We start from the raw sequence: 14,467 nt of genomic DNA on the forward strand, positions 1-14,467 counted from the left end.
GCCTGAATTGTCAATTAAAATGAAAGTTGATGTCCAATACCAAAAACTAAAGAAAAGGAAAATGCTCTTCTGTGATCTGCAGTTTTTGGACAGATTGCTGGCATAACTTTCCAAAAAGTTAGAAACAAAAACTTTTTTAGTTGTTCTGACTTAAACAATTTGTTCACTAATTTATTTTTGGTGCTTTGAGGTATTTTTAGCTCCACAAGTAATCCCAAAAATATTCAAGCCTAATGACCCCTTGATATCCAAGTTTGGGTTTTGTTTTTAATTTCATGCTGAATATTATGTTTCTTTGAATTTATTAGCTAACAATTCTGTTTCCGTCATCCTACCAAAAACTGTAGGCCAAGAAACTGTAGCTAAGAATTGGACGGCAGAAAATATACTAAAAAGACTTCTTTCCACACCCTGGGGTTGTAAGGAGAAAACCTTACTCCAGTTTTATAAATCACATATAAGACCCCATATTGACTATGGGCTCATTGTATATGGTGCATGTGCAAAGACCCAGATGCAAAAAATTGAAACAACACAAAATGATATAATACGTCTCATATTTGGTCTTAGGAAACCCACAAGCACCAAGTTTCTGCTTATGGAGAGTGGATTAACAACAATAAGGGAGAGACGTAGCTTTCTCTTGATAAAACATCTCACAAAAATTGAATCAAATAGCTCACACACATTACATAATTGGTTAAGAAATCCAGCCATGTATAGAGGTATTGCAGATGAGTATGCCAATATTCAAAAGAAGTTCCCTGTACCAGCAAAGTCTATTGCACCTACTTTCCCCCAATCCCCTCCATGGAATTGGTCATCTCCCATAATAAATACTGAATTTTCAAAATGGAATAAAGATTTAACCCCCATTTCTTTTGTTCAGAAAAAATTTGCAGAACTTAATACAATTACGTATAAAAATCACTTCCAAATGTTTGTTGATGGGTCAAAAATGAATGAGAAGGTTGCAAGTGGTGTTTTCCTTCCTCACCTGAAAATTGCAATGGGCGAGAGATTATTTAATAATTTATCTATAATGTCTGCTGAGTTAAATGCCATAATCATGGCATTAGAACACCTTAAGCATAACCAATCTTTGATTGAAAAATTGAATAATATTATCATCTATTCCGACTCTTTATCAAGCCTTGAGTTGCTGGCCTCAGCTCCTCAATATAAGTTGGACATTGAAACTTATCATTGTCTCAGTATTATTGATAATCTTGCTTCAAGTGGCATAAACACTTACTTTCAGTACAGTCCTAGCCACTCTGGCATAAGTGGTAATCATCAGGTTGATGAAATAGCAAAAAATGCTATAAATATTGACCAGCCAAGTGGGAGGCCAATCCCAATTAGAGATATTTACCGATGGAGGCTATCAGATATTAATTTTGATAAGATTAATCCTACCCTTTCCCCCTTTCCCAATAAGCATCTTTCTAAAATTTATAATAGAATTCGTTCTGGAACAAATAGACTGAATTTCCTTGCATTCTCATATAAGATTTCTAATTCAAGTGGTTCAATTCCCCTGTCCCCTCTTTGCAGGCATTGTAATATGAATAGTGAAACAATTGACCATTGCCTATTTGAATGTAATATTCTGACGTCTGCACAACATACCTTGCTTTCTAAACTGTTAAAATACTTCAAACACCACAAAATCCCACTATCAGTCAAGAGCCTAGCCAACTATACCTGCACACAGAGCATAGAAATCGACATCTATCATCTTATATTTGAACTCCTAGAGTCAAAAGATCTGCTGAAAGATATCTGAATATATCTAATAAATATGAGGCAATCAAGCCAGTAGCTCTGTAGCCCACAGAGTGAAGCAGAAGGAAAAGGGCTAAATAGTTTTACTGAAAAGCCCGCCCGCTGTTAAATAGAAGAAAAAGAAAGAACCTTCACTTTAGGATTTTCGAACATACACATCAGAACAATCAGAAGAACAAAAAGAAAAAGCAGGCGCCACTGTGCCTTATTACTCACTCCTTAAAAAACATTATAGCCTAATCTATAATTAAACAAATATTTTCATTAGGTGAACACTTTAAAAATGAGTTGGACTGCAAGACAAATAGGTGTAGCTATTCTGATGGTCATCACTGGATCCATAAATACTATTTCCACAAAGTATGTAGATCTAGGATGTAGCCTATTTATCTGCTAGGTTTTTTTTTTTATGTAGAAATAAAGACTAGACAATGTAACCTGTTAAGATGTGTAGTTGAGAACATGGTAAAGTTTTTACAGTTCATATTAGCCTATTGACTTATGAATACAGTAAACATAGCCTAGGCTACCACTTGATGTCTTTTATGCTCTTTCCAAATATAATAATCATTTTTGCGGTAAATAAATTTTACCCCCAACCCTATGTATACCAATTCAGGGTATGTATTTGCGAAATAGGGGGGGGGGGGGGGATTATAAATTTACAAAAAACATTTTAGCTAGGATGATAGTGAATGCTTCTTTTGATGCCTCTTTCTTAATGCTGTTTCATAATTCAATAATTACTTCTGGGGGAAATTACGGTCAATATATACGAAATCATATTATTGAGTTAGGACTAAAGTGAATACACCATTTGATGCCTTATTTTTTGCTGATTACGAATATAATAAGCATTTCTATCGGAAATGAGTTTCAGCCCCCCCTATATAGGCCAATTCAGGGTTAGGTTAGGTTGGGTTAGGTATAGCCTATATAGGGGGGGGGGGCTGAAAATCATTTACGATATAAATGCTTATTAAATTCGTAATCAGCAAAAAAAAAGGCATCGAATGGTGTATTCACTTTAGTCCTAACTCAATAATATGATTTCGTATATATTGACCGAAATTATATTTTGGGTATAGATGCACGAGCAGTCCACCACATAAGAAGACATGTTAACAAAACAATTCTTTCAGTAAATTTTTACCAAATCATATTATTGACTACAAAAAAAATGAATATACCACTTGATGGCTTTTTTTATGCTCTTTCCAAATATAATAATCATTTTTGTTGGAAATGAATTTTACCCTCACCCCTATATACCAATTCAGGGTGTATATTTGCACATTAGGGGGGGTGCAGGTAAAGTTTAAACTTACCTCCCATTTACATCAGAAATAAAATTTGCCTCTACCCCCTTCCCTAATGTGCAAATATATACCCTTGAATTGGTATATAGGGGTGGGGGTAAAATTCATTTCCAACAAAAATTGTTATTATATTTGGAAAGAGCATAAAAAAGGCATCAAGTTGTATATTCTCTTTATTTGTAAGTCAATAATATGATTTGGTAAAAATTTACCATTCTTTCTTCATAATGTGCACAATAATCCTAGTTAATATATTTTGCAGCATGAGAACCTTTATCTTCACTTCTTTCCTTGTTTTTCTAGGAAATTCATAAATTTCTTAGAACATATATTAACTGAGTATATAGGCTACCCTCACCTCACTAATGTGCAAATATATGCACATTATTACATTCTGAATCTAAATATAACCTTCAATTGCATTACAAATGAACTTTACCCCACCCCCATGATGTGCAAATATATACCATGACTTGGATATATTTAGGTGGGGTAAAATTCATTTGTGATACAAAAGAAGATTAGCCTATATTTAGATTCAGAATGCAATTCTGGGCATATATTTGCACATAAGGGGGATAGAGGTATATACTTTGTTAATATATAGGTTGTAAGAAATTCATCAATTTCTTGGAAAAACCAGGAAGGAAGTGAAGTTAAAGGTTTTCCCACTGCAAAATATATTAACTAGGATTATTGTGCATATTATGAAGTAAGAATTGTTTTCATAACATGCCTCCTTAGGCTGTGTGGTGGACTGCTCATAGGCTACATCTATACCACATTTTGAGCCCTTAATAGGCCCCAAAATATAAAATAGTCAATAAAAACCGACATTGAAAAGAATGTTTCTAAAAAAAATAAGTGAGAAAAATTGCTAGCCTATTTATAGCTCATTCAGGAATGGCAATTATTATGTTCCTTAACCTTAATAGTAAAAATGCCATTAAAAAAAAAAAATGCAAAAATTTTAAAAAGAGTCTAACCCCCATGAAATGGACATCATTTTGAGGGGTTTCTGGGTCTTTTGATAAATTTTTGCAAATTTGCTTTCATACTAACATTTTACTTTTAGCCAGGGATATCCTGAGCCTCTTTTCATTGGGGAGGGGGGGAAACTTCATAGATTTTACTGAATTGCTATCATGGGCACCCATATGGGGGGGGCCGGGGGGGGGCTCTTGTCCCCCCTGGCTGAATGATGCTGCCTTATTTTTATATTTTTGTTCTGAGATTTCTATTATATAGCATTAAAAGTAGCAATTAGACAAAGTTTGCCGCCCCCCTGGAATTCAGCTTATGGGCGCCCATGATTGCTATGTGATTTTCACCAAATTTAAAAACAAAAGAAGATTGACCTTTAAATATACTTCAGTATGTAGAGATCATATAATATGTATAGGATCATAATTTGAGAGAGATTCACCAAGATTTCATTCCTTTCCACTTTTGAACTATCTGAGAAAAGTCACACTGGTCCAAAAAATCAAATAAAAAAATCCAAAAAACTGGAAAAAAAAATCTGTAACCAGGATTTTCGTTGGAGGGGGGGAGTACAAAATAAACTTTAGAAATGATTTTCTGCAGGGAGGTATTTTTTGTGGTGGAGTATATTTTCAGGGGGGGGGGGTAAACAGTAGCCACCAATGGATCATTGGGGGTAGCTTTTACTTTCTATGATGCACTGATGATCTAATAAATTGTAATAAACTTGGACAAGAGTATTCTCCAAATTGATTGGTAAAATTATAGCTACAAATATTTTTTACCTGACATTGATGAATGTAATAATGTGAAGTAAATTGATATTAGCAAATATGAGAAGTGATTAACAGATCAAAAGAACAAGGAATGGTAAAAAATGGATGGAGATGGTGGGATCACTGCAATATTAATGCTCTTTTACATGCAAATTAAGACCAGGGATTCAAGATGCTGCCCTTCCACCCCATGCCTGGAAATGATGGGCTTGTTTAACCCCTTTAAAAATGTCCAGAACAAAATTCTGGTCAATATATGTTGCATTAAAAAGAGATTCCATTCCTGAACATATTGATTGTAAGTCAGCCTCTTCACTCACTATGAAATAGTGATAACAAGTGGGAACCAAATGAACACATGAAATCACAAAATTTTGAATTAGGTGGAACTAGGGGGATAAAACTACAGAATCCACATAAATTGGGTGGCAAACAGGAATCAAATACATACATTAAATCATGCTATATGGAAATAGACAGACCTGCACAAACATTACATGTTTTGATTTAATTCAACACCCCCTCAATATTTCCAAAAAAATTGACATTAATACTTTTAGCCTTAGTAGCAGTTGTGGTAGCATTAGTGCCAAAGGCCATTTTGCAGCCAATTGTAATAATACCACCATTTCTGGTTGCTGTGGAGCAACTGACCACAAGTCCAGCAAATCCAATCCATGCACTGGTGATATGTTTTGTGTAGTAAGGAAGAAAAACGGCCACACATACTGCAGCATGAATTGTCCCATTGCTAAACAAAAGCCGACCTCTGCTAGGCCATGACCAAGCAACCCCTGACATCACATAGTCTGATATCTTGGAATATCAATGGGAACTTTATAAACCAATCCACTTTTGTCCTTGATTTTCTTTGTGAGTGCAACATAATATGCCTGCTAGAGCATTTTACTATGGAGCAGGGCATAAACTTGTTGAATCTTTCACCTTGTCATAGTGTTTATTCTGTGCCTGCAAAGCAAACAAAAGATTGTGGTTGTCCTTCAGGTGGTTTAGTAATTTACGTTTGATCAAACCTAAGCTCTGACCTTTTGGATTCAGAGGATTACTACCTTGCTGTTTGAGTAAACAACGTGGTTATAATTGATGTCTATCTTCCCACTGACTACCAGGATGACAAATTGGAACATAGCTTTGCAATTAGTGTGTCTAAACTTTCTAAATGCCTGGAAAAAGCTTGTCAAGGAAAGCTTCATTGTATTATAGTTGGTGACTTCAACTGCAACCTGGAATTTGATCACCACGTGGTGTCAAGTTGCAGAAGTATTTTACTTGGCATTATTGGATGATGTTTGCATCAGAGCCAAAAGTGAAAAATACACATACATTCATAACTCTGGAAGTACATCCAACTTAGACCATGTTGTAGCAAGCCAAACTGTTAATATTCCCTATGTGCTTGTTATGGATAATAACTTAACGTCTGACCATCTCCCACTCAAGTTTAGAGCATATTTCCCACAGGCTCAGTTACCACAAGATATGGACAGCGCCGAGTCAAATAAAAAGTGGATTAAGTTACCAAATTGGTTTAGAGTTAATGTTCAAAAATTTAATGAGTTGTGTGATGTAATTTTGGACAAAATCCATGTGCCCTATGATCTACTTTGTAAGTCTACTCATGCAGACTCAGTTGATATGTGAGTGAAGCTAAATGTATACTGTGCCAAATTGATTAATTCTTTGCATGTTACCAAACTTGCGGCTGTTCCTATTAAGCGTATTAAAAGTGAGACGGAAATTATCGGGTGGTCAAAGAACCCAGCACTTTGTGAAGCATGTGATAAGGCAAAATTTTGGTTGAAAATTTTGAGAGACTGTGGTTCTCCTGGATCTGGTATTGTAAATCAGATAAGATTGCAGACTAAAAAGTGGTTCTCAAATGAGCTTGCCAAGCATAGGAGCTCACTTCAGTCAGTTTGTTCTGATAAAGTTCTTAGTGATCCAAATAAGCTTTGAAAAAGGGTGCTAAAACCACAGAGTAATTGCCTTAATAATATATCGGACTATGACATCCCTGAATCAACTTGGGTTGAATATTATGAGAACGTGTTCTCTGCCGCTGAAAAGTGCCTTGTGGATTATTATAAGTGTGAATTAGATTCTTTCTTAGCTAGTTTGTCTAATTCTGATGTTGTGGTTTCTGTAGAGTGTATAATGAATGCTATTAATTGACTTAAGAAAAAGAAATCCAGGGGTTCAGATAATATTTCTGTGTTCCATGTCAAAATATGTAGTCAATTATTCCTTCATGATATTACACTGTTATTTCAAATGATTTTTGTCACCGGAACAGTTCCATCATCTTTTTGTATTGGGGCTTTAACTCTGATCCCTAAGAAAGGTAAACCTCAATGGGAATGTTTGTCTTTTTGGCCAATCACGGTTTTGACAACTTTTTATAAAATATTTGAGATTTTGATAATTAATGAAGTCTAAAATTAGTGTTATAGCCTGGACTCACAGTTTGGATTCCAGCCGTGTCTGGGTTGTTGCCATGTATTGTCTGCCGTAGCATCTATTCTTGTTGATGCAGAGACAACTGGAGAAAGTTTGGCTCTCACAGCATACAATGTTCAGTGTGCCTTTGACTCTGATTCATTATGAGTTGATATTGGATATGGGAAAGCGCGGTGTAAAAAAAGGAACCCTTCTTCCTTTAAAAGATATGTATGCAAATCTGAAAGCCAAACTTAAGCTCTTGCATCAGCATCTGGATCATGAAAAACAAAATAATCCTTTTGTCCTGGTTAAAAAAGGGGCTTGACAAGGGGCAATAACTTCACCTACTGCTTTTAATAATACAATAATCCAAGGGCAAGAGAGATGTAAAACAACTTGTGTCCTGTGATGTATCGATGTTTTGTTAATATCATACACAGATGTTATATTTAATTTGAGTCGCACTGTTTCAGGTATAGAGGAAAACTTTAACATCCTCCAGAATGATTATAAGCGGCTTGGATTAGAGTTTAATGCAGAAAAGTTGGAAATTCTGCTTTTTAATTGGAAATCAGTCCCCAAAGGTTTTATGATTGCTCTTGGAAATACAAATGTTAAGCCAGTCCAGTTCATTACTTACCTTGGCCTTCCTGTTGGTTCAACTCTAAAAACAACCCTTTATTGCTTATTGACCATCTACAGAAGCAAATTGGTTTTGCATATAGTAAAATTGTTTCAAATAAGTTGAGGTTCAACAGACATGTTTTAGTTCGCCTTTATAATTCACTAGTACTCCCCCATTTTTTGTATTTAAGTCCTTTTTGGAGAATTTTTCCCAAGTGTATTAAATATAAACTTCAATACGTTTTCTTTAAGTATGGTAAGTTTCTACTTCGTCTCCCGCTTTGGTCCCGAAATTCTTTTCTTATTAGGAATTATAATATAGCAGACCTAACTTCAGCTATCCTTAATCAGATTTCAAACTTCAATAATAATGTTAAAGCCATCTGTGGTTTGAAATCATCCGCCAGTAGAACTCAGTGTGTTTTTGTTTTCTCTATGGTCTAACCAGTCTTTTTTTGTTATTGAGTATTACATTATGTCTAAAACTTGTATTTTTATGTATTTTGTTTTTGTTGTGCACATTTGTCTTGTTTGTCTTTTTCTTGTATTCTTATGTACTCCGTCTCTTTTGTTTGATTTTGACGGGTAATAATATGTTACTATTATTATTATAAAGGAGCCTTCTGAGTGACATCGTCAAGTAATGTCATAATCGAGCTTTTAATATTTTGTCAGCAAACCTCAAGTCCAGACAGGTCTTCCACATAATTCCATCGCTCTGTGTGGTCAGTCATGAGGCTTTTAACCATTATAAGGAATAAAATGGGACTCATCAGGGTTCCCTGGGGGACCCCAGAAAAGATAGGAAGGGGATTGTAGTAGACATTTTTAAATTTAATCACTCGAGAACAATTTGTTAAAAAGGAGGCAACAGTTCTAACTAGAAAAAGACTCAATTGAAACTCCGTCAGCAGCTTATTTACAAGGATATTGTGGTCAATTAGGGCAAACGCTTTCTGGAGATCAATTGATAAAAGATTCAACCAAGTATCAGGGTTTTCAAGGTTTTTAAGAACAGTGGCAAGAAGACTAACAAGGTAGTGTGAAGTAGATGTTTCCTTAATGTTTCCAAACTTTTGTAAGGCATTAAGTTCAAGAATGTCAGCCTTTAACCAATTAACTAAGAAACGCCCGTTTATTTTTAGAAAACTGCGGTTAAGGTGATTAGTTCAACTTCAGTAAAATCGTTCACGTCTCCCTTCTTTTGGATAGGAGTAATCTAGCCCAGATTCTAGCACGTCGGGTATCGTCCGGAATTACTAATATCATTAACAATATTAACAAAGGGTGTTAATAGTTTATCAGGGAATGCTTTTATTAGATCAATTGGGATATCAGTGGGACAAATACTGTTTTTTTTTTATTATCTGCTTCACTAAACTTTCTGGGATTTTATGTTTTGGAGTTTCAGGGATTAGCTGTTTTTTTAGAGAGAGGGGAATGTTTGCACAATGTAGCTAGCTGTTTATTAAGCTCATTGGCTGTCTGTTCAGGTGGTTCATCCAGAAGAAAATCAAGATTCTTGCATGAGCAACCCCCTATTTCTTTCACTTTCTTAAACCATTGCTGAGGTTTGCTCTGTTTTAAGTAATTAATAATAAAAAAAAAATTCACAAAATAAAAAAATTAATTAAAATAAAAAAATACAAATGAATATGCATTGTCAGTTTAAAAATGTTAATATTTTTTGATTTATTAAAGTTATAAAAGTGAAAACATTTATATTTTTACAAATGATAAATACAAATGAATGTGCATTGTCAGTTTAATATACATATACTGATATTTAGTAATCAAAATGTTAATATTATTTGGTTTATTAATGTTATAAAAGTAAAAACATTTATATTTTTTCAGTTAAGTGCAAATTATGTTCTGACCTTGGGAAGGCATAGGGGTTTTGCACCCAACTTATGTTAATTTTTGCTCGTTTTGAGCTTGACTTGGTTAATTATTGTAATTTCTGGTCGTTTTGGGTTTCATTATTTATTGATGCTGATTTGTGGTAGTTTCACGCTTGGTAGATTATTTGATTGTACTTTTGCTCATGTTTGGTTTAATGGAGCTCTTTACTTTTCTTTGAAAAACTTATTTTGTGGGAAAATTTTTTTTTTATTAATTTCTGTTCGTTTTATAGTGACATAGTCTTTTCAGGGAAAAAGAAAATAATAATTTAAATCTTTTCGTGTTTTTAAGACTTCATACTGCTATTTGTATGCTGGACAAAAATTTTCAGTAGTTTTTGAACAGCATACACCCTTTTAAAAATCTGGACACTAATAGTAGTGTTTAATTTAGTTTCATACTTCCTCTAGTTGACCTGAAATGGAAAACTTGATACCATTTGCAAAAAACTCTTTTTACTTTCTTTGATAGCTTGGATACATTACGCTATTTTGATTGGGTGAAATTTTAAGAGCAGAAGTAGCCCCGCAAGTTTGAACATAATACCCTCAGTCGTTCTTGGGAAACTGCTGAGATACCTTATTGGGAATTAGCATTAACATAGTGCTTTTTGATTTAATCTTAAGGCAACATTTGGTTTCTAAACATAATGGGCAAATGGGAGGGTGGGCGTGGGAGGGGGATTAGCTAACCTCCAAACACTTTCGAATATTAAAAACGGCATAAGCCCTTTCTATTTTCAATCGAATCAGCCCTTTTCGAAGTTCCTACAACAACTCCTTCCAGAACTTAAAACTACGTTAAACAAAATGGCTATCTCAAAATTTTGATTGGATGTGTTTGGGGGAATGGTGGGCGTGAGAGGGGCGTTAGTTACTCTCCAATCACTTTGAACTATTAAAAAAGGCACTAGCCCATTCCATTTCCAATCAAATTAGCCCTTTTGAAGTTTCTACAACAACGCTTTCAATAAAAACCTTATCTGCCCCCCGGGCATAACATACAACCCTTGCCCTGGGGGGGGGGGGGTTGTCAACCTCAAAGACCTAATTTCCAGAACTTCCTACTACTTTGAAAAAAATGGCTATCTGAAAATTTTGATTGGATGTGTATGGGGGAATGGTGGGTGTAAGAGGGGGGTTAGTTACCCTCCAATCACTTTCAACTATTAAAAAAGGCACTAACCCTCTCAATTTCCACTTTAATGAGCCCACTTTGAAGTTTTTACGACAAAGCTATCTTTAAAAACCTTATATGCCCCAGGGTATAACATACAACCTTTGGCCTGGGGGCTCTGGGGGTTTTGTCATCCTCAAATGCATAATTTCTAGAACTTTCAACTACTTTGAACAAAATGGCTATCTCTAAACTTTGATTGAATGTGTTTGGGGAAATGGTGGGCGTGAGAGGAGGGTTATTTACTCTCCACTCTTTTTCTACTATTAAAAAGGTACTAGCCCTTTCATTTTCCTATCAAATGAGCTCTTTTTGAAACTTTTACAACAAATTTCTATATAAACCTTATTTGCCCCAAGGCATAACTTACAATCCTTGCACTGAGGGCTCTGAGGAGACTATCATCTCCAAAGACTTAATTTCCAAAATTTTCAACGGTGTTGAACAAAGAGTATATCTCAAAATTTTGATTGGTTGTGTTTTGGACAATCGTCAGCGTGAGAGGGGGGTTAGCTGACTTACAATCGCTTTCAAATAATTAAAAGGGCACTAGCCCTTTCAATTTCCAATCGAATGAGCACTTTTTGAAGTTTCTACATCATCGATTTCTATAAAACCTTATATGCCCCACGGGCATAACTTACAACCCTTGCCCGGAGGGCTGTGGGGGGGGGGAGGGTGTCATCCTTTAAGACCTAATTTCCAAAACTTTCAACTACGTTGAAAAAAATGGCAATCTAAAAATTTTAATTGTATGTATTTGGGGAAAAGGTGGGTGGGCGTGGGAGGGGGGTTAGTTGTCCTCAAATAACTTTCGAATATTAAAAAGGGCACTAGCCCTATGAGCCCTTTTTCAAGTTTCCACGATAAAGATTTCAGTAAAAACCTTATATGCCCCCAGGGCATAATTTATAACCCTTGCCCTGAAGACTGTGCGGGGAGTGTCCTGCTCAAAGGTATAATTTCCAGAACCTACAACTGCGTGGAACAAAATAGCTATCTCGAAATTTTTATTGGATGTGTTTGGGGAAATAGGGGGTGTGGAAGGGCTGTTAGTGGCCTTCCAATCACTTTCGACTATTAAAAAGGGCACCAGCCATTTCAATTTCCACTCAAATGAGCCTTTTTTGAAGTTTCTACGAAAACTCGTTATAAAAAATCTTATATGTCCCCAGGGCATAACTTACAACCCTTGCCTGAGGGCTGTAGGCGGGGTTGTCATCCTCAAAGACCTAATATCCAGAACTTTCAATTACGTTGAACAAAATGGCTATCTCAAAATTTTGATTGGCTGTGTTTGGGGAAAAGGTGGGCGTGAGAGGGGGCTTAGTTGCCCTCCAATCAATTTCGACTATTAAAAAGAACACTAGCCCTTTGAATTTCCAGTCATATGGGCCCTTTTTCAAGTTTCTACAACAACGCTTTCTATAAAAACCTTATATGCCCCCAGGGCATAACTTACAATCCTTGCCCTGAGGGCTGTGGGGGAGTAACCTCCTCAAAAACATAATTTCTATTTGGAAATCAACTACGCTGAACAAAATGGATATCTCGAAATTTTGATTGGATATGTTTTGGGAAATGGTGAGCATGGAAGTATTAGTTGCCTTCCAATCACTTTCAACTATTAAAAAGGGCACAAGCCACTCCAATTTTCAATTGAATGAGCCCTTTTCGGAGTTTCTACGACAACTTCTACGATACAAAGTGCCCTGGTCTAAAGGAAAAAAAATTAATACCCTGTGCCAACATCGTTCTTATATGCCCCCAGGGCATAACTTTAAACCCTTGTCCTGAGGGTTGTGGGGGGAGTATCCTTCTAAAAAAACATTTCTATCTTGAAATCAACTAGGCTGAACAAAATGGCTATCTCAAAATTTCGATTGGATGTGTTTGGGGAAATGGTGGGCGTGAGAGGGGCGTTAGTTGCTTTCCAATCACTTTGAAACATACTAAAAAAGGCACTAGCCCTTTCAATTTCCAATCAAATGAGCCCTTTGAAGTTTCTACAACAACGCTTTCAATAAAAACCTTATATGCCCCCAGGGCATAACTAACACCTCTTGCCCTGAGGGCTGGGGGGGGGGGTTGTCATCCTGAAAGACCTAATTTCCAGAGTTTTCCACTACTTTGAACAAAATGGATATCGGAAATTTAAGATTGGAGGCTTATTGGGAAGTGGTGGGTGTAAGAGGGGGTATAGTTACCCTCCAATCACTTTTAACTGATAAAAAGGGTACTAGCCCTTTAAATTTCCAATTGAATTAGCCTTTTTTGAAGATTCTACGACAGCTCTATCAATAAAAAACCTTATATGCACCCAGGCCATAACTTACAACCTTTGCCCTGGGGGCTCTGGGGGCTTGTCATCCTCAAATACCTAATTACCCGAACTTTCTACTACGTTGAACAAAATGGCTATCTCTAAACTTTGATTGAATGTGTTTGGGAAAATGGTGGGCGTGAGAGAAGGGTTATTTGCTCTCCACTCACTTTCGACTATTAAAAAGGCACTAGCCCTTTCATTTTCCTATCAAATGAGCTCTTTTTGAAATTTTTACAACAAGTTTCAATATAAACCTTATTTGCCCCAGGGCATAACTTACAACCCTTGCATTGATGGCTCTGAGGGGCCTATCATCCTAAAAGACCTTATTTCCAGAACTTTCAACTACGTTGAACAAAATGGATATCACAAAATTTTGATTGCATGTGTTTGGGGAAATGGTGGGCGTGAGAGGGGGGTTATTTGCCCTTCAATCGCTTTCGACTATTAAAAAGGGCACTAGTCCTTTCAATATCCAATTGAATGAGACCTTTTTGAAGTTTCTACAACATCGCCTTCTATAAAAACATCATATCCCCCAGGGCACAACTTACAACCCTTGCCCTGAGGGCTGTGGGGGGGGGGGGGCAAGTTGTCATCCTCATGACAACTTCCATTATAATTGTATTATTACAATTGGCTGCAAAATGGCCTTTGGCACTAATGCTACCACAACTGCTACTAAGGCTAAAAGTATTAATGTCAATTTTTTTGGAAATATTGAGGGGGTGTTGAATTAAATCAAAACATGTAATGTTTGTGCAGGTCTGTCTATTTCCATATAGCATGATTTAATGTATGTATTTGATTCCTGTTTGCCACCCAATTTATGTGGATTCTGTAGTTTTATCCCCTAGTTCCACCTAATTCAAAATTTTGTGATTTCATGTGTTCATTTGGTTCCCACTTGTTATCACTATTTCATAGTGAGTGAAGAGGCTGACTTACAATCAATATGTTCAGGAATGGAATCTCTTTTTAATGCAACATATATTGACCAGAATTTTGTTCTGGACATTTTTAAAGGGGTTAAACAAGCCCATCATTTCCAGGCATGGGGTGGAAGGGCAGCATCTTGAATCCCTGGTCTTAATTTGCATGTAAAAGAG

At 36.0% G+C, this 14,467-nt stretch overlaps 1 protein-coding gene across 1 annotated transcript in view; it reads left to right on the plus strand.

The window, feature by feature from the left end:
• The first annotated feature begins 1,925 nt into the window (after positions 1-1,925).
• The window catches only part of Tango9 (transport and golgi organization 9), a 45,553-nt gene continuing 33,011 nt past the window's right edge, over positions 1,926-14,467 (plus strand). Inside the window, 1 exon segment of the mRNA XM_089093338.1 lies at positions 1,926-2,148. Within this exon segment, the coding sequence (XP_088949464.1) occupies positions 2,072-2,148 (77 nt within the window). The 5' untranslated portion in view covers positions 1,926-2,071.

Source organism: Artemia sp. Qi Xiang Cuo, chromosome 8, assembly GCF_049724085.1.
Source record: "Artemia sp. Qi Xiang Cuo chromosome 8, ASM4972408v1, whole genome shotgun sequence".
Taxonomy (NCBI): Eukaryota; Metazoa; Arthropoda; class Branchiopoda; order Anostraca; family Artemiidae; genus Artemia; species Artemia sp. Qi Xiang Cuo.